General features: G+C 39.7%; 1 protein-coding gene across 4 annotated transcripts; it reads right to left on the reverse strand.

Moving 5' to 3' along the window:
* Positions 1-2694: 2694 nt before the first annotated feature.
* Positions 2695-21025, reverse strand: LOC101857272 (gem-associated protein 2). 4 transcript variants are annotated; one of them, XR_004858938.1, is made up of 9 exons: positions 20785-21025; positions 17083-17170; positions 14783-14872; positions 12864-12926; positions 10471-10647; positions 9863-9931; positions 6832-6942; positions 3855-4446; positions 2695-3379 (listed from the first exon to the last, which is right to left on the reverse strand). XR_004858938.1 is itself a non-coding variant. In XM_005105359.3 (8 exons), the coding sequence occupies exons 1-8, from the start codon at positions 20904-20906 to the stop codon at positions 4354-4356; spliced, it is 813 nt and encodes a 270-aa protein (XP_005105416.1). In that variant the 5' UTR covers positions 20907-21025; the 3' UTR covers positions 2695-4353. The 4 variants fall into 4 exon arrangements, 1 of the variants encoding a protein (XP_005105416.1); XR_001185124.2 differs by having other exon boundaries at positions 3779-4446; XR_001185121.2 differs by having other exon boundaries at positions 3444-4446.
* Positions 21026-21105: the final 80 nt, after the last annotated feature.

A 21105-nucleotide genomic window follows, 5' to 3' on the forward strand; every position in this document is an offset into this window, starting at 1 on the left:
TGAGAAAATGGGCGCCAAAGATGAGTTATTTACTAAGCTTAAGAGTCCGTGGTAACTGAAAATTTACATTTTTGATGCCTTTAATCAACGTTTTTCAGAAAAATCCACACAGAACTCAGTTCTTTAATCTGCATGAAAGGTGTTGAGCCAAAAAAACAAATTTTGATAAAAAATTTCAAACCTGCAAAAAAATGCCAGTTTCTTCACTTTGATTATTTTGACGAGAGCCTGCTTCCACCACGCTGCCTCACCTTTTGGTAGGCTACGTGATGAATAAAAAATTGAAGAAATCCACTCTACACGAAAAAAAAAACATCATTAAAAAAAACTGAAAATCCATTTGTAGTGCATTAATGTATGCAACAAGTTTGTGCGTGACATTTTTGTTACTAATAATAGATCTATGTACTTTTACTTTTGCAGCTAGAGGAAAAACAGTTTCTTTCTTTTGTGATACAGTTCTAAGTTCTATGATTATGATTCCAGTGCACTTTCTACTTTCCAGTATTGTATTTATGACGAGTTGTTCGTTTAATTTATTCCTTGTTTTTCATTTCAGCATCCATCATTATTCTTCATCCTGACTTCAGAATGCCAAAATCGACATTGTCATGGAACTGTTTGCATCATGTCATCAGTTTGATCTAGATTTTATTTTCTCAAATAAAGAAAGAGAAAAATGGTGAAGATCTTTTCAGTGTTAATAAGTGTTTACACCACGGTGCAGACTTTCACTTTGTCTCATCAAATTTACATTTGCCAAAAGGTTGACATGGTTTGTGTAGGTGCAGTTAGTGGGTCCCACTACTTTACTGCATGCACAGTTTACATTCCTCACTTGGAGTCAGCTCACGAAGCTGAAGAGAACCACGACGAACATCCTACTGCTTTGACCGTAAAATGGTAGACTGCTCATATTTTACACTCCCATATCCACAACTGAGTGAGTGCAAGAAGTGACTATATCCACTGTAGGTGGAAAAGGAGGAATCAATGTGGGCAGTGAGGTTTTAAGCCACTCTTTTAACCTCTGTTTTTGGGACACCTGAATAGACAGAAAGGTCTTGAACATCTAGCTCTCACTGGCAAAATTGAAGGCAAACGAGGCAGGGGTAGGCCCAGAGCAACCTACTTAGGGAACCTAAAAAAATGGGTAACAGGGAAAGATCAGGGAAATGTAGGTTTTTTAAGAGCATCCGAGCAAAGGAATGAATGGAGAACCGTGATCGCCAATGTCTGTCTCAGATCTGGCACTGGATGATGAATATACACCTAAGCCGTAGCTCAGTTCAGTATCGAGATATTAACATTTCTTTTCTGACTGTGTCATAGGGATTTCAAAATCGTCAAAATTTCAAACTTATTTCTTGAAAATGTGAAAAGTAGTTATGATATAGTCACTTTTTGCGCTCAGCCATCGATATGCTCAATATTAATAATTTAGGAGATACAATGTACCAGCAGAAAGACTGCAACACTTGAAGAAAATTCTGTAAAGTCAAATGAGACGGAGCGAGACAAAGTACAACTCTCTGTACACCAAGCTTTTTTTCATGTACTCTTATTCTGCTTTTGATCTTTTCGTTCATTGCAAACTTTTTAAATTTGCAATTTGAGACATCCAGTGTAATGTGTCTCACGTACATTTTACCAGCCCACACAGTAGGGCTGGGCGGCGAGGTCCCCGGTTATTGAAAGCGAGGAGGAATCGTAGAAATCGACTCCGAACCCAATTACTTACTTTCTAATAAAGTGATTTCTTCCGGTGGTTATCTGGTTGGCTCCGAACATCTTCAGGATGTAAGATAACTTGATTTCGGAACACTTCAATGCATCAACTTTCATTTTTCCATAACAATTTCTTTTTTTAAAGAAGATGGTTTTTATTATTGAATGGACTGGTAACCGTTGGTTTACGTAAAAAGGAGTCGGAACTTTTCTCCCATAGCATTCATCGTGGGGATCGGTTCCGGAATCGAGTCTTCGCCCAGCTCTACCACACAGATGTGACAAAAGCTGACATAATGTAGCAGGTACTGTCCGAGTTCTTGTGAAAGTGAGGACTGCACAGAACCATAGACAACAGAGGATGCAAGTTACTAAAAAAAATGTTTTAAAGGATCCATTCAGACGACATGATGGCATGGTAATGATAATGATGACATTTCAAATATTTGCAAGGAAAGGTGTCGAATAAGAGGAAATAAATAGATAGAGTCGCCTTCTATATGATCTGAATTGTGTCAATGGGGCATTCAGACCGAAGGGCTAGAACCCAAATGGCCGCTGTATTGGAAAAGTAAAGTAAAGTAAAAGTAAAGTCAATGGGGCATTCAGACACAAAAAGTTTTTAAAAAATCATTTTTTATTAAATGGAGATGACCTTGAATCCCTACATGTGTTAACTTGGGACTGTCGTATTTAAAATGCGTCTAAAACATTTTCATTTGCATAGTGCCACTAGGCTACACCATCATACAACGAGAGCCACAAGGGACCACATTCTCACTGTCAGGTGAAAAGTACAATTCTAACCATCATGCCTCAGCCAAAGGTCCAAAACTAATCCCTCCTACACGCAAACTTGAAAGAGGAATTGATTTAGCATATATGATCTTTCGTGGTCAAGAGGTACAGTGTTCGCCTCTCATTCAATAATATGGTGATGAACATAAAGAACGACAAATCCAAACAATTCGTTATATTTCCAGTTTTATTTTCATTTACACAGACATTGCAGAAATGAGCACAAAATCATAATAAATTGGAAGACTTTCAAACTGCAAATGAGGGTGGTTGGTGGGTGCTCTGGTGTGGTTTGCTCCTTCTTTCCTATCAAACATCTATTGTCCTACTCTCTCCTCCTTTTTTGTGTTTGTTTGTTACTCTTTTGTAAAACCTCTAATCTTCGGCACTTATATGACCTTATTGTGTTGCAAGTGTCGTAAAACTATTACGAAAAGTAAAACTGTAAATGTGTACAGAAACAAACCTATTTTATTTGATCAGGAATTAGAAATGGATAACAATAATGCAGACCCAGCCGGAAGGCTGTGAATGCAATAAAAGACTTTCATAAATCAACTCTCCTTGAAGCACTTTCAATAACTGTTTACCTGTTTAACTATTTCTGTGCTGTTTACTTTCAATTTTTATCTATACTATTGTTCCTTATCCTTTAATCTCCATTTTGATATATCACTTGCCTCTACTCTATGAAAATAAGCACAACATGACAACAACACCCGTTTTCCAATCACACAATGAACAAGCTTACTGAAACAAATATGACTAGACAGTTACTGTGTGAAACCCTCAGGCACTAAAGTAATTGATAACAACCTCCCCTTTCACTAGACAGAGAAGAATTGATAACAACCTCCCCTTTCACTAGACAGTTACTGTGTGAAACCCTCTGGCGCTGAAGTAATTGATAAAACAACCTCCCCTTTCACTAGACAGAGAAGAATTGATAACAACCTCCCCTTTCACTAGACAGAGAAGAATTGATAAAACAACCTCCCCTTTCACTAGACAGAGAAGAATTGATAACAACATCCCCTTTCACTAGACAGAGAAGAATTGATAACAACCTCCCCTTTCACTAGACAGAGAAGAATTGATAACAACCCCCCCTTTCACTAGACAGAGAAGAATTGATAACAACCTCCCCTTTCACTAGACAGAGAAGAATTGATAACAACCTCCCCTTTCACTAGACAGAGAAGAATTGATAACAACCTCCCCTTTCACTAGACAGAGAAGAATTGATAACAACCTCCTCTTTCACTAGACAGAGAAGAATTTATAACAACCTCCCCTTTCACTATACAGAGAAGAATTGATAAAACAACCTCCCCTTTCACTAGACAGAGAAGAATTGATAAAACAACCTCCCCTTTCACTAGACAGAGAAGAATTGATAAAACAACCTCCCCTTTCACTAGACAGAGAAGAATTGATAACAACCTCCCCTTTCACTAGACAGAGAAGGCAAGCAGTCACTTTTTAATGATACAATTTGACAAGGACATGTGGTTACTTGAGGGAGGCATTGCGCTGCCAAGAGCGAAATGCTCGCAGCTAAAGGGATTTGAGAACAACAACAACAAATCAGACAATTAATGATGTTGTGTGTCCAACCCTTCACCTTCAAACCGACCGTTTCCCTCACACAACTTTCACAATACCAGACAAGGGCCCTCTCTCAACACATCACACATTACCATCAGCACACCAAAGAAGGCAACAAACTAACGCCAACGGTAAAATTCAAATCATACATAAATTCAAAAGTATGTACACTATTTCATTCTGCAGCTGTGTGATTCACGGGAGACATGAGTCTGTGAGTCAGGAGTCGGCCAAATCCCTCTGGTCAAAGTAACGAGACACAAGGCAGATGATCAGGTTCAATTCCTTCAGCATGGGCTGATCAACATCCTCCTGTTGCCATGGAAACAAAATAAAAGAAAAGCATAAGGACTGCTCTCATTTTTAAAAAAAACAACATTTTATCAGTAAGCGTTTTACGGTGCTCGCAACCGCGTATATGAGCGCACTGGACACATTTAACTTTGTCAGTTGGAAGGAAATTTTGAATTTTGGCCAGGTGGTGGCCGAATCCTACTCTTATCGATTTTAGACCACCAAGGGATCTTTAACGAGCGCAACTTGCATATGGGCTCTCCGAGATTTTTCGCCCTTGTTCAAGAAGGCTAGGGGTAGATCTTTCCTACCAGAAGATCAGGGGTGTGGCTGAAAGACAGCAGTAGAAAGGAGCCAAGGAGCAGCAGTAGAAAGGCAGCAGAAAGAGTCAGGAGCCCACAGGAGGGGGCAAAGGAGGTGAGGGGGTGGGGGCAGAAAGTGGAAACGAAAGCAGACGACAGAACATTGCTAGAGAGCAGGAAAGGAGGTGAAACGAGACAATTTTAGAGAGGAAAATTTTTTCGGTCGCTATTTGGATTCGAACGCGGGACCTTTGAATGAAAGGCGAATACCTTAACCTCTAGGCCACGAGACCCCCCTGGACTGCTCTCAATTATACACCAAATCTTGATAAACAAGCGCATAATAAGATGCAGCTGGTTGAAGTGATCTGCCTATAAGAAGAAATAGAAGATATAACAACAGTTTCTGGACTCAAGTATCATGTCGTATTAGATTAACACAGGGTTCTATCTGCATTTCAGGTTCTTGGAAATGTCACAGGTTATGAATCTTAAACGCAACAGCAGATCACATCTTTTTCATGTGTATTTTTTACTGCTGGGCGGCTAGGCTCCCGATTCTTGAAAGCTAGGAGTTGTAGGAACCGACTCCGAACCCAATTACTTACTTTCTAATGATGTGATTTCTTCAGGAGATTACCTGGTTGGCTTCGAACGTCTTCAGGATTTAGGATAACCTTGATTTCGGAACACTACGAAGCATCCATTTTTTTTTTCAAAAACAAATTCTTCAAAAAAAGATTTTACTGAAAAAAGTAACTGGTAATCGATGGTTTACGTAACAAAAAGGAACTTTTCTTCCGTAGCATTGATCGTGGGAATCGTTTCCGGACTCGATTCTGCGCCCAGCTCTAGTATTTTTTCTCGGAACAAAACGATCATTTCAGAAGCAAACACGAATCACCATGTAGTGCAAGATAACCCGCAACAAACCATAACTGTTCTCAAAAGATCCACAAAAGGGAGATAGAACCCTTTTAATCTCATATGAGGGAAAAGTTAACTCCATACAGAAGAATTAGTGCCAGGTTATCAGCGTGACGTACATGGAACGTCATATAAGAAACCAGAAGTGTCAATTGTGAGGCAGCGTGGTGGAATCAGGCTCTCGTCAAAATAATCAAAGTTCAGAAACTTGCATTTTTCTGCAGGTTTGTTAATTTTTATCAATTTTTTTGTTTTTTGGTTCAACACCTTTCATGCCCATTAAAGAACTAAATTCTGAGTGGATTTTTCTGAAACACGTTGATTAAATTAAAAGCATGAAAAATGTAAAATTTCAGTTACCTCGGACTCTTAAGCTATGGAAATAACCAATCTTTGACTGCCAATTTCTCACTAATTTCACCTCTGAAAACAGGTGACCCCCACCTCCTTCTTTTGCAAATACCTGTATTCAAGATAAATGGAAATTTTTTTCATCCAAATAAAGACAAGTGAACAATCTTTAAGATGATGCAAATAACTCAATATGACCAAAAATTGACAAGAGCCTGATTCCACCACGCTGCCTCACAATTTCTGCCACCTTCCATGACGTACCATGGCACAGCGCTAAAAATTGCGCATTTTCATGACGTATCGCCATAAGGCAACGAAGGAGTTAAGGAAATACTTACCCTTCATGAACCCAAATAATTTCATTTGTTTCTATTTGGATGTAACTCTTCAAAACAAATAATGACAATAAAGGTATAGACATATTCTGGCTAGCAAAAATAAAATCATTGTGACAATATTTACCAACACAGGGGAACGGTCATATAAGGGGAAAAACAAAAGGACCAAAATTAGAGGTCCAATCGTATCATTGTCTGACCAGTTTCATGTTAAGCCGGTGTGGGCATAATATTTTCATGAGGCATACTTTACCCATTTTTTCTCAGTACACCAAGCCTCATGTGGGTTTTTGGCAACCAGTACAAATATATAATATGTATATTATATAAAAATAAATATATGCCACAGACAACGCGTCTAACAATGCTATGTTTCAATGGCCTTAACTGTAAGGTATTGAATAAATGGGGAAGGCACTTGTGTGGATTTTAGAATATATACATATAATAACACGTTACCCTTTACCCTCAATTCTACTCACCAGAGAAGCTCTGATGTTGGAACACAGACGTGCCAAGCGACGCAGCCAGGAGCACACTTCTGGACTGAGAGGTTTCTGCAGGTTGGCCAATAAAGCGTAGAACCAGCGACCCTGCAAAACGTACACTCTAGGTCACCGGCGGTCTTGTGAAAGTTATTTTTAGGTATATAAATCTGAGTAAATTAGTGCGGCAAAGTGCCATATCTCAGCAGATTTTTGAGTTTACCAGACTCTGAGATAGGCAAAAAGTGAATCTATGGGAACACTGCACAATACACATTTTTTTTCTTTAAGTGAGAAGTTTTACAATTGGTTCCTTAATTTGGTTTCTCAATTTCTCCTTGGATACTCAAAATGAAGTGATTGAATTTAGGGAAAAGCTAAAAGAGTAAATTCACCACACTGCAGAAAGAATGGGGGTATTACAGTTAAAGTACTGAAAACAGCAATGCCAGATAGAAATGTGAGTAGCCCAGTTCTGCAAACCACACAAGAACATTCATCAATTTTTTTAAAATGACAACAACAGAGATATCAACATGATCAATTCCATGCACAACAGATAGAAAATTGTCAAGCAAAACAATAAGTATTAACAAAAATATTGATAGTTCTTGTAAGAGTTTTACAGCACTTGCAACACAATAAGGTCATATAAGTGCCGAAGATTAGAGGTGTTACAAGAGAGTAACAAACATTAAAAAGAAGGAGGGCAGATAGGGACGATAGATTTTTTATAGGAAAGAAGGAGCAAACCACACCAGAGCACCCGCCAACCACCCACAAAAATATGGAAAAGTTCGTGCCACACACCACAAACACAGAACTCAAACAACTTCGGGTCAGATGAAAGGAGATATTTTGTTTTATAGTAGAGGGTTTTACGGCGCTCGCAACTGCATAAGGTCATATGAGCGCCAAGGGGTGGGTGTCAACAGAGAAGTCTTTACAGGGAATCAGACTTAAACTGCTCACCTCTCTAGCTTCAACAGCACAAAGTCTGCTTCGACTATCAAGGCACCCCGGAAATAGCAGGTCACAAGAGAGTGACAAACATACAAAAGAAGTAGAGGAAAATGACAATAGTAAGGATCAAGAAAGAAAAAGCAGCAGTTCCCAGTTGTAGATCAGGCACAGTTATGAGCGTGACATTAGTCAGCCCATTTACAATTCTACTATGCTTGAACGAGAAATGTCCCCCCTTTGGGAATGGCCTCAAGACACTACAGTCGGTGGCACTGCCCTGGGGGGCATAAAAGGAGAAGCTACAAGGAAGTCATTAAATTAGCCAGTCTAGAGGTTTGGTGGTTGCCTCTCACATCAAAATACTTGGTTCAATCTAGACATAGTTGGGGTTGGGGGGAGGGGAGCAGGGGGATCCTAGGGTTTTTCACACCCTTGACCCTTCCGGTAGGTTCCATGGAGTATGAACCCTTCCAGCCCCAGCCATTTTTGTGCACTCGCTAACCCCAGTCCCAGCCAATACAACGGTATTTCAGAAAAAGAGGCATGCATTCTAAAAAGAGTTGCAGTATCTTTGTAATGAGGTTTAGATAAAAACATATAACAATCTTTAAAAGTAAATGAACAAATATTATGAAAATTAACGTTTAATTAGGTTTGTTAATTTAAAAAAATACGCAAATTCGGCACCCTCCTAAACTGAGAATATACGCTCTTGGGACGGTGGGAGGTACTAGCACTGCTGAAAATATACGCGCTTGGGGCTGGAAGGGTTAAGTGTCTTCTAAGATCTTCTTCTTCTTCTTCGATGTGTTCCCCTGATTGACAGATCTCAATGGCAGTCGACCTCTGACCCTTTAACCTGCAGTACAACTGACTTGTATGTATGTGATCAGTTTTCCTACTTCCTGGGTCCCTTTGCCTGTATGCAGCCTTCCAGTTTTCCACAGCCCTGACCCTGGGGTAGGTTCAATAGAGTAATAAGTGTCTTCCGAGATGAGGATTTTAAAAAACCCAGTCCTGAGCACACTGCTCTTGTAGGAAAAAGATCATCAAGACTGATATGCACCTCTCCCTAAAAACTGAACAGCAACTGGAAGGCATATTTAGATTTTTTTAATATAAAGATGAGACACATCGGAAAACACCATGAGGCTCCCAGAAATGCACAGAGTACTGCACACTTGTAGGAAAAGAGAAAACGCGTGTAAAAATCAGTTGCAAGGTACAGGGAGAGTGGGGGGGGGGGGTGTGTGCAAAGGACAAAGAGGAAGAGTTGACCAGAGTTGATGAGACAACTTTTTAAGGGGATCCACTGGTCAGATCAGTAAAAATTTTGAAAAAAATATCAGTCTTCGGATTTTGGAGTATCTTAATAGCTATCAATATCAAGGATCCATCTTTAGAAGCCTAATTCCTTATCAAACTTAGAAATAGCTGGAAAATGCATTTGAGAGAGGTAGCAATGTAGGAAAATCTTCACCAAAAATTATCTCTCTTTGCAGTTTTCTCAGAATTGTTGATCTGACCAGGTTGCAACACTATTTTGAGTAGATCTCAGAAAGTTACTGTCAGAATTGTTTCACATTTGACACAATCTTTTATACACATTTCTCTATAACCTTACAGTAGCATTTTTCTTTTTATGGAACACCTTTGAAATTTTAGGCCTTTTTTATTTTACAAAATCTGAAAATATTGGAGACCTGAATGTAGTGCATAACAAGGACTGTAAAGCTCACAAGTCAGTACAGAACATTCAAATTTGGCCCTGTAAGGTTATTCTACCTACCAACAGTAATTGCCATGCCAAATATTAGGCTTCTATCTTGAAGCATGTTGATGATTGACAAAATATAAAACTGGTTTTAAAAATGCTGAATCAATCCTTTATTTTTGATGGCTCGAGATTATTATTGCTAAAATCTTGAATTTTTTGCTTGGTAACCTTTTTTTGTAGCCTACTATGTCACCGCCTTTGATGCAGAACAGCAAGCATTAGACCAAAAACTACAGCATTTGGGTGTTGACCATAGCTACACCCTCTTAAACTGACAAAACAACCTACCTGCGCAGATGTGAACCCTGTAGCCTCCAGCCAGTTGGTGTGGTACTCTAACACACAGGTCACCTGATGCTGTGCCGAGGATCAAAAAGGCTCTAATTATATTCATACACCAAGTGTGCGAACAGTTCACACAATTCAGTCTGTGAAACAACACACAACCACTCCCCCACTCCCTGACATCTATCCCCTCTTTCTTTTCCAAACAACAAACAAACCCCTTTTTCATACTGCCTGCAACTTGAATGTACAATACATTATTTTAGGAACACAGGATCTCATCAAGCGACTATGTCAAAACTTGAGGAAATTAACGTTTTACTTTTATTGTTTCTGATCTTGAGCTCAGGGTTCAGAGTCCAATCTATCAAAAGTGTATTTTACGATGGACGATGTCATTTACACGGCAATAAGTTGTTGAAATATCACTCATAAGTATATATATATATATATATACACGGCATATATATATATATATATATATATATATATATATATATATATATACACTGTTTGGAATACACAAAACTACGAGAAGTCTTTCAAATAGAACTACAAACGAAAGCAGAATTTTCGACAACAAAAAAGTAAATGACAAAGCTGTGAAGAACCTGGTTCATGTGAGCGACAATGTGTAACAGCGGAGGCGTCCCTTCCCCTGGGGAATCCACCGGCACTTTCTCATTCTCAGATGATGCATTGGTGCTTGAGTTATCACCCTGGTCTATTTTCACTTTGAGTCGACCAAAGCACAAACGGCACCAGGTGTCAGCGTCGTTGGCTTGAGGCTGGCGATAGATGAGAATTGTAGCTCACAATGTACAAAATAGAGCTCTCTGTTTTGATCAAGCAATTATTAACTCCTATCTGCCAGAATTAAGTTAATGGATTTTCATGAACAGTCAGAATTAAATTATCTAAATCTACCTCATTCACCATGCTAAAGAATTAGCCATTAGCAACATCAGGGAAGCAGATAGTAAGACTGAACGCAGAAGAAGCAGGTGTTTTTAGTTTAGTTTCAGTAGAGTTTTTATAGCAAAAGGTCATATGAGCGCCAAGGGGTGGATGTCAACAGAGAAGTCCATACTGGGAATCAGGCTTACTCTGCTCACCGCTCTAGCTTCAACAGCACAAAGTCTGCTTCGACTATCAAGGCACCCTAGAAATAGCAGGTCACATGAGTGTGACAAACATACAAAAGAAGTAGAGGAATAATGATGATAGTAAGGATTAGGAAAGAAAAAGCAGCAGTTTCCTGTTGCAGTACAGGCACAGTTATGAGCATGACATTGATGAATCAGCCCATTTACAATTCTACTGTGCATAAGAACATGTTAATGTCCCCCCTTTGGAAATGGCCTAAAGTCACTTCAGTCAGTGGCACCACCCCAGGAGGTAGAAGCAGGTGTATTAATTTTAAATACGATTTTGATGAACAATCTTGATTTGGAAAAACAACTCAGACTCTCCATCTACGACACAACGTGCTGCCACTCTAAAAATATGCCTTCAAGCATCACATTTTTGTACAGAAAGAAAGTATCATCTATTATCTATTTGTGGTGGCCGAATTTTGCTATTCAAAAGGCTTTTTAATGGCTGCATCGATCAACATGCGGTTTTCGCCGAAAAATTCTTTAAAATATTCTCCAGAGCATGGCGCCCTTGGTTTTTTCCGTTTTAAGACAGTTTTGATGCAAAAAGCTAAATTTCTTTATTTCGCCGATCGCTTTCGTAGGCCGACACTTCTGTCTCTGTAATTTTAGAAAATCCGGAAGTGATATTTCGGCCGGCGCATTTTGTTTTGAGAGTATAGATCTAGACCTTCTAATTTTTTGCATCTCTCAAGATTTATTGTCCTATTCCAGTAGAGTGTAAATATAGTAGGCCAATGACTTTTAGTTGATATTAAAGCACCGATCATTCCTTTCATCGAAAGGGGGCCCAGCTAGTCATATCTATTTCTAAGTTGAGCAATATTATAAACATTGAGGGCTGGACAGAAATGTGCATTTAATTGAAGAATGTGAAAACAACACACTCTGTGTCGTTCTGAGAGAATGGGGTCAACGGAAACGACACAGAGCATGTCGCTCTGGCCGATAGGAGTTACAGAACCTTGGGGTCTCATAAATAATTGAAAAGTTGTTTTTTTAAGCCTTCCCAAGAAGCATACTGAATTGCTGTCTTGACAAACCTTGCTGAGAACAATCAACACAGCTTTCATTGTCAGCCCTCAACTAGAAAACATGTGAGGCAGCGTGGTGGAATCAGGCTCTCGGCAATTCTTGGGCATATTGAGTTATTGGTATCATCTTACAGCTTGTTCATTTGTCTTGCTTTGAATGAAAAAATTACCCATCCATCGTCAACAGAAGTGGAGTTATTTTGGATTGAAGGAGGTGGGGGTCACCTGATTTAAGAGGTAAAATTAGCGAGAAAATGGCCGCCAAAGCTTGGTAAATTCCAAATCTGGAGAGTCCATGGAAACTGTAAATTTATATTTTTGTGCCTTTAATCAACATTTTCGGTGAAATCCTCAAAGGAACGTGTTTGTAAATGGACATAAAAGGTGCTGGGCCAAAAAACAAAAATTTGATAAAAATTGGTAAGCAGGGAGAAAACTGTTATTTTCTTCGATTCCATTATTTTGACGAGCGCCTGATTCCACCACGCTGCCTCACATATGATACAAACAAAATAAAGCGTTTAAAAATGGTGTTGGAATTTATATAACGTGACAGCACATCACCTCCCCCAGAACTTTTAAAAAAGATTTCTACAACAGTCTCAGTAAACTGAGTAAAGACAGGAAGCACATCTGAATCAACACAATACCAGTCATTCAGTGCAGGGAATGAGCAAAGACAGACAGACAGAAATGACAGAAGGAAAGAAAAGAAGTAAGACCTACAAGTGACGCTCTCCAACCACCCATATTTATATTACAGTGGAAAGAAACAGCATAGAGCCTCCTCAAGTATCAGAGAAAGGAACTTACCAGTTTTGGAGACGGAACATTTATTTTCTTTTGCTTGAGCAGAGCTTTGAACTGGATCAGTTTCTGCGAATCAGAAATATTGCTTATATTGAACACTCATGTTAATGACTAACCTGTAGATCATTACATGAAACAGAATGCCTTGAGCTAAACATTTATCTGAGAAAAACCCAATATCCAGTAAAACTAAGTCCTACTCAATAAGAACATCAAGTGTCTGCAATTTCACACTATACAGCTTTTCTTTTTCATTTCGCTTAACATCTTACCAGACTATGAACAGGAATACTCAATTTGAAACAGACAACTTCTTTGTACCACTTTGTTCCCCTTGACACACACACACGCAAGAACCGACATCTGCGGTGTAGCGGTTAGGTGCTTCACTGTCGCCCGCAGGAGACCCGAGTTCCGTTCCTCTGTGGGGAGCCCTTTTATTGAGTATCTCGGTCTTTCTGCCGGGATGTTGTATCCCTCTCGGCCTGCGTTGGTGCTGACAGGACAGGTCAGAACCCTGCCTCCTAAAAGATCTTAATTGTGTCGATGGGGGCATAAAAACACCTGTATTTTAAAAAACAATTAAAAAAATACACACACACATGTGAAACACTGGCTCATTCTACCGATTCCCTACATTGAATTAGCCAAATGTAAAACAGGCTGTAAAAACAACACTGAGATGAACAACAGTAATAGACAACCGATAACGATTTATTGAAAGTAAAATTATTTTTTTTAAAATTTGTATGTGGATTCAAGAAAATCCGTGGAAAGGAGCAGATGATTATTTCGAGGTGTGGCTAAACATGTGACCTCAAGCTTTATTTTGTCAGAAATGTTTCATGGTTTATTGAAATTTGAAAAGAATAAATTGTAATTGAAAGGAGGAAGCTCAAATACTATGTTATAGTTCTACAAGTTATTTTGAGGATGTACAGCAGACAAATTTTGCTAGATTTTGAAACCGTTCACAAAAAGAAAAGAATCTTCCTGCTTTTCCGGGGAAATCCTGTGGCGTCAGTGGCCTAGTGGTTAGGCTCTCGGACTCGCAACCGTAAGATCGTGGGTTCGAATCCCGTCAAGGGCCCGACGTTGTGTCCCTGGGAAAGGCATTTTACACGAATTTTCCTCACTTCACCCAGGTGGGAATGGGTACCCGGCTATAGACAGCGAAAGATCTTGTCAGTTTGTTAGTGTTTGAGCGCTTAATCAGCTGCTTGCACTGTATGCTTCCCGGGAAGCTGAGAATGTTTCGGAGTGTTCTATGGTCTGCTGGGGTAACAATATAGTGTAAAGCGCATAGAGCCTGCTGTTGAGCGGGGATATGCGCTATACAAATGCTAACTATTATTATTATTTTATCCTGTGCGCATGAAATATTCAAGAAGCAGAAAAAGACAGAACAGCCTATCTTTCCTTTCACTTGTTACGCTTGCTCATTGGGGAAAGTTTTCTAAGTTCTATTCTTACATCTGATATTTTGGACTACCAAGCCCTTTCAAAACAAAAAAGAGCAAAATGCTCTAAAAAAAAAAAAAAAAAAAGACAAGGGATGTATGCAACATTTGTTATAACTCTTTATACGGCCTCAACGTGATCATATTTTACAGCTGTTTCCTCACAAATTATCCTTGAGACTCGCACACTCATTGACGTGTAATACAGCTTTTAACAGAATGCTTCTATGCCACCCAGGTAGAGCGCAAAATGCTTGAAAAAAGGTGAATCTTTTGCAATACGCAAAAACGTCAATTTTGAGAAAAGATTTGCCTCCCAACTGGTTTCCTCAGAGCCACAAACACAAACTACTTCCTCACATTGCCTGCTTCATTTAACGAGCAATCACAAAAACAAAACTGCACTCATAGTGGTTCAAATTATCCACTCAGCTGCAAGCATGTAAGTGGCCATCCATGTACCTGTCTCAGGGCTGCAAACTCCGCTACCTGCATTCTCTGCCAGGACATTGGCGCCTTGTACGACACTGGAACTGGCAGCAGACCTCCTGGCTACACAACAAGGTGGGGGTAGGGGGGGGGGGGGAAGATGAAAAACAATCATTAGTCTGTTTTTGTTTATTTGTTTTTGTAAAGTGTTTTACGGCGCTCGCAACTGCATATGTCATATGAGCGCGCGGGACACTCTTAATATTTTCAGTTGGTAGGAAATTTTGAATTTTGCCCGGGTGGCGGCCGAAGCCTACTCTTATCGATTTTAGACCACCAAGGGATCTTTAACGCGCGCAACTTGCACACGGGCCCTCCGAGATTTTTCGCCCTTGTCCGAGAAGGCTAGGTGTAGATCTTTCCTACCAGAAGATCAGGGCTGTGGCAGAAAGACAGCAGTAAGGAGGAGCCAAGGAGTAGCAGTAGAAAGGCTGCAGAAAGAGTCAGGAGCCCAGAGGAGGAGGCAAAGGAGGTGAGGGGGAGGGGGCAGAAAGTGGACATGAAAGCAGACAACAGAACATTGCTAGAGAGCAGGAAAGGAGGTGAAAGGAGACAATTTTAGAGAAGAAAATTTTTCGGTGGCTACCCAGATTCGAACCCGGGACCTTTGAATGAGAGGCCAACACCTTAACCTCTAGGCCACGAGAGCCCCCTCAGTTAGTCTGACAGAAACCTGTGCCTTAAGGCACAACTGACTTTAAATTAATTAGACATGAAAAAGGTGAGGGCAGGGAAGGTAACTATGACAACAGTCAACAGCTAATCTTCCCCATAATGAATGATAATGGTCACATTGTGACAAAAAGAAGAAACATACAGAAAATAGTTCAATGCACAAAAGGATGAGAAGCTGATCATTTTATAATCTGTCCCCGTCATTTTATGCAAGAAAAATTCTGAAATTATGCAAACTGAGCCCAAAAATGTGAAATTATGCGATTCTGTTAATTTTAACAAAGAATGATAACGGAAAATAACCAGAAATTATGCAAATAATTATCAAATTTTGCTAAATTATGCGGGGTGCATAAAACCACGGGGACAGTATAATGAAGTTTTCACAAACAACCTAGGGTGACGCCGACGACTGAGGGAAAATGGAGAACCAAAGTATTTCAGCCTCACACCACTCACTCAGAGTAAAGAATATCAGCTGCTCAGCATATGACAGTTAATACAACTAATGCCACCCAACTGAATCAAAATAATACAAAAAGATAAGACTACTTTAATTGTCCCACAAGGAAATGTTTCTTGGATGTACAGGAGAAATTAAATTATGTATTGAAACTCTCCATATGTAAAAGAAATATAGTCATCCTCCGTCTGACAATAGTTTTACAAAGCAGCATGCATATATATATAATATGTGTGTATATATATATATATATATATATATATATATATATAATATGTGTGTATATACATCTACAATGAAAACAGATATTCCAAGTGCTTCAGCTTATAATTGTAAACTCTTCAGTGAAAAAAACACCAAAGCGTTTCATAGTGATCTTCGTTCCTTAGCTTTCCTTGGTGAACTGTTCCATGAACATGATGCTTTGAACTTGAACACTTTGCCCCCACGGGGCGCCGACCAGCGACGGTGTGATATAGCGTGTACCGAATCTGTGTACTGGTCCGTGGGGACAAGTGTTGCTGCGTGCTCTGCGGGCTGCGTGGGTGGACAGAGTGAAAAACTAGACAGGAACAACCTTCAGACTCAACACCAGGTGTTTGTCAACCACTGTCAGCAGTTTCTCTTCATAACAGAACAGAGTTTACGAGCTTATATTCTGTTATTAAGAAAGTTACTGAGAATCAGATGGACAGACAGGGTCACCAATGTGGAAGTGTAAAGGAAAACAAGACAGATCCCAGTCAGAGATGAGGTAAGAAGAAGGCGGTGGCGATGGATTGGACATACTCTCAGGAAGTCAGGCAGCTGCATAACAAAGAAAGTTTTGGATTGGAACCCACAGGGCAAGAGATCAAGGGGAAGACCTCGTGGAACTTGGAGAAGAATCACAGAAATTGATGTACAGAAAAGTGGGAAGACATGGAATAACATCAAGAGGCTAGCACAGGGTAGAAAAAAGTGGAGGGTGTTTGTCCGTGGCCTATACCCTGATGCAGGGTGAGAAAGGCAATGATGATGATGATTCTGTTATTAAAAAAACAACACAAAGTAACTTGGAAGCATATTTCCCTCAGGACATGACAAGTTTTATATGTGATGGTAAACAAGTGAGTAAAGTTGAGGTGAAACTCACTTCTGACACTTTCACTGTCTGTTGGGTTAGGAAAGAACTTGTATCCATGTCAGCAACAACAACTTTGGGACACTCCATGGCTTCCAATCTATAAAGCAAAATAAAAGAATTGTAAAAACAGCATGCGTAAACATTTGTTACAGGCCTCATCTCATGAGATGGATTCTATGGGAATTTTAAAAAAACAGGTAAAGGGGTCAACATTAACCCCAGTGTGTTTTACCTACTACTACAGTCAAACCTGCTTAAATGGCCACTTACCTAAGACAATCAACTGTAAAAACTACCACTTCCCGCCTTGCCCTTTTAAAATATAATGACACTGTCCAGGACGTCAACCTGTCTAAGACAACCCTCTTTCTTCCTCCATAATGGGCGACCGCCTTGAACAATTTTGACTGTAGTTAAATGTAGTAATCATTGTACAAAAACACCAAATCTCATGTCCCTGAACTTTCAGAAGTAGTCAACAGCTTAGAGTCCTCTCCAGTTATAATAATAATAATAATAATAATAAATAATAAATTACACTTTTATTTGTCCTAGAAGGGCACTTTGTTTTATAATGGCAAACATACATACATAAATACATAATTATAAATATGTACATACATAAATACATAGATAAATACACACTATTACACAAATACAGAACAGTTTACAAACAATGCCACTGTCGGTCGCCACTGTGCAGCACCCTGTAATTTGAGCTAGGGTTGTCGTGTCTTGCTCAAGGACACACTCCAGTGACCACTCATCTGATCACTGTGTCACCGACACTTGCTTGACATTGCTTGAGTCAAAACTCACTACTCACTTAGCCACTGGGTCACCCAAGCCTTTCAGTCTTCCCCTGGAAGGAGGAGACTCCCTGCCCTCTCACTCTATGTTCAATCAAGGAGCCGAGGAGACTCCCTGCCCTCTCACTCTATGTTCAATCAAGGAGCCTAGGAGACTCCCTGCCCTCTCACTGTATGTTCAATCAAGGAGCCTAGGAGACTACCTACCTCCCCTCTCACTCTATGTTCAATCAAGGAGCCGAGGAGACTACCTACCTGCCCTCTCCCTCTATGTTCAATCAAGGAGCCTAAGTAGTACAAGAATAAAGTCTAACATAAAGAATTAGAGATTAATTGCAGCACTCTGATCAATGCACCATTATATTGTCACAGTAACTTCCTTAGGTTTTCTTCACAATATCTCTCTTATTTTTATATTGTATATCAGTTTACATGAATTTCAGAGCTGTCCGTGTCCAACACATTTGCGTCACGACACGGTAGAATCAGGCGCTTGTCAATTTTTTGTCATGTAGAGTTATTGGTGTCCTCTTATAGCTTGTTCATTTGTCTTGCTTTCGATGAATAAAATATCCAGTTATCTTGAACACAAGTCGAGATATTTGCCATTGAAGTAGAGGGAGGTAGAGGTTGCCTGGTTTCAGAGGTAAAATTAGTGGAAAATGGCTGCCAAAGTTTAGTTATTTCCTTAGCTTGAGTGTTCGTGGAAACAGAAAATTTACATTTTGTGTTCCTTTAATCAACGTTTTTAAGTGCAATCCTCAAGGGGATGTGCCCTTTAATGGACATGAAAGGTGTTGAGCTAAAAAAAACAAAAATTTGAAAAAAATTCCGAAACCTGCGGCAAAATGTCAGTTTCTAGTTTCATTCTTTTGACGAGCGCCTGGTTTCACCACGCTCTCTCTCTCTCACATTTGTCAACCCCAACACATTTGAGATTTGTGCTTGACTGTTTTCTTTTATAATTATGGACTCTTTCAGACCTTCAATCCTTGGTTGTTGTGCTACAGATTTGGATCTCCAGGCCCTTCAAATGATGTGTGTATCAAATCATTCACAGCCACAAGCCTGTAGACTGTAGGAGGCCAAAACCATCATCAAAAGTGGGTTACAGGCAAAGTAGAAGGAACAACACCCTCACTGCAACCAGATACCTTTTACCTCAAAAAAAACGTCAAGAGCATGTTGTTCTGTTCAGACTTAGAAGAGGGCACAACTGACTGAATCACCGCCTCTACACAAAGCTCAAATTGGACATTCACAGCAGTGTCCGTGTGGTACCAGCAACCATACGGAACCAACTGCTCCAAGCATGCCCAATGCTCAAGGCACTTTGAAGGAAATATTGGCCTTTAACCCGAGGCAGAGAGACCACTGTAAGAAGGCCAGGAGGACCTGCAGTCTTTGCACTATGGACTAGGATGTCCAGAACAGTTAGAGATGAACGAGAAGAAGAAAATATTCACTTGCCTGTACCACAATTATTTTTATATCAATGAAAACTGCTGTGAATATAGCAACCACGTGCACTAACCATACAAAGAATTTTGTGTGTTGCAATTAGTAGTTTTTTGACGGTACACAGTGGGAGAAATAACATTTTAAATTAAAATGGAACAGGATTTGACAGGACACCAAACCCTTTGAAACTAGAAATCAAAATCACAAGGATTGAAATGGTATGTCTATATTTTGTGAAATCATCATTGTCATCCCCATCGACTTACGATTTAATTTTTAAAAAGAAAATTGAAAAAGAAAAGCTTGTAAAAAGCATTTATAAAATTTATCAATCTTAAGATATCTAAAAACCTGAAAAGTAATTGACATCATATTTTTAGATATCTATGTGGGCCTACTAATTTAATGTTTCGAATTCAGCAAGATGGAAAGACATTCTGGGCCTTACAAAATATATGAAATTTTTAGAAATGGGGAAATCTTGGACTTGGCTTTTGCACTTGACTGAAGTACTGAAGCAATCCATGTGACAACATCTGCATAGCCAGGCCTATGACTATATATATTATAATCATCCCGGGACCAACATACACTACACCAATGTTTCAAGTTACCTTTATTCTGTAGGAAGTCTTGTACCACAGCCTAGTGGGAAACTAGTCATTTCGTCACACAGTCATGATCTCGTCACACCACAATAAGGCATAAGGTGTGACAAAAGGACTCTCCGCTTATCTCTCCAAAATTGTATAAATAGTGCTAGTAGATCTAGAGTTTTGGAGGATCAGTGCCAGCAGTCTTTAGTCTAAATCACCAATTCAAGCATGTTATCGTTGGACCGTGCCCTATTGTTTTAAAGTAATTTTTAAGACTAAAACTGCCCCCCCCCCCCCCCCCCCCAACAAATAAAGTATTATAAAAACAACTCAACAAAACTCACCCAGTAAAGAACGGTGTAGCTGATTAGGTAGGCACAATGACTTGCAACCCCCCGTCCTTCCACACAACGCCCAACCGAACCCTCCCCCCAAAAAATATCATGATTTGCTAAATTACCAGAAAAATGTGCGTTTGACGTTTGCAAGTGTGTGACAAAATGACCGTCTCCATTCAACCATGAGGACTTGGGGAGTGTCGAAATGACTGGTACTCGTCTATATGGTGACTGCTCTTACAGTGTAACTCTTAACGATGCGCAAAAATCAGTCCCTCCTACACATTACAATTACGCACTTCTACTTCTGACTTCACTTCAGACAGATTGCTGAATTTGAATCTCAAGCATGTTTTGGGCCTAGAATCTAGACTTAGATCTAGATTCTAGGCTTATCCTAAAGAATAGATCATGTGTTGTGATGTCAGTGGTAGTAGGCCTGGATCTAGCTAGATATCTAGAAATCTAGATCTATGTAGTCTAGATCTAGATTTCTAGTAGATCTACCTGACACGACGAAGATACTCGTTGCCAGACGTTGCGGGAACGTTGAGATCCATGTCTGCCGCTACACTTTCATCAATTGCCAGAGCAGGTTCACAGGGACCATCGCTATCGCTGTCAGCCATCTTTTTCAATATTATCACGAGCTGACGAAGGAAAATGATAAGGCAAACTAGCTTTGTAGGCAATAAAGTCTGCGTCTGTTTGTCTACTGCTTGGGACACAACCTGGTTTCTACTTTCTGTTTTCACTTTTCACACTATTCACACTAGCCAGAGAATTGATAGAATACAAAGAGTGGTGCTATAAGATAGAATGAATATA

This window comes from Aplysia californica, unplaced genomic scaffold (assembly GCF_000002075.1).
Source record: "Aplysia californica isolate F4 #8 unplaced genomic scaffold, AplCal3.0 scaffold00467, whole genome shotgun sequence".
Lineage (NCBI taxonomy): Eukaryota > Metazoa > Mollusca > Gastropoda > Aplysiida > Aplysiidae > Aplysia > Aplysia californica.

What these genes read in the sequence shown, in the direction of transcription:
- LOC101857272 (XM_005105359.3), bottom strand. Translation starts at nt 20,906, where the DNA reads ATGGCTGACAGCGATAGCGATGGTCCCTGTGAACCTGCTCTGGCAATT. An exon ending in ATGTTCCGTCTCCAAAACTG is followed by an intron (nt 10,648 to 12,863) that starts GTAAGTTCCTTT and finishes ATCTATCGCCAG; the next exon opens with CCTCAAGCCAACGACGCTGA. An exon ending in TTGTCGCTCACATGAACCAG is followed by an intron (nt 9,932 to 10,470) that starts GTTCTTCACAGC and finishes TCCTCGGCACAG; the next exon opens with CATCAGGTGACCTGTGTGTT.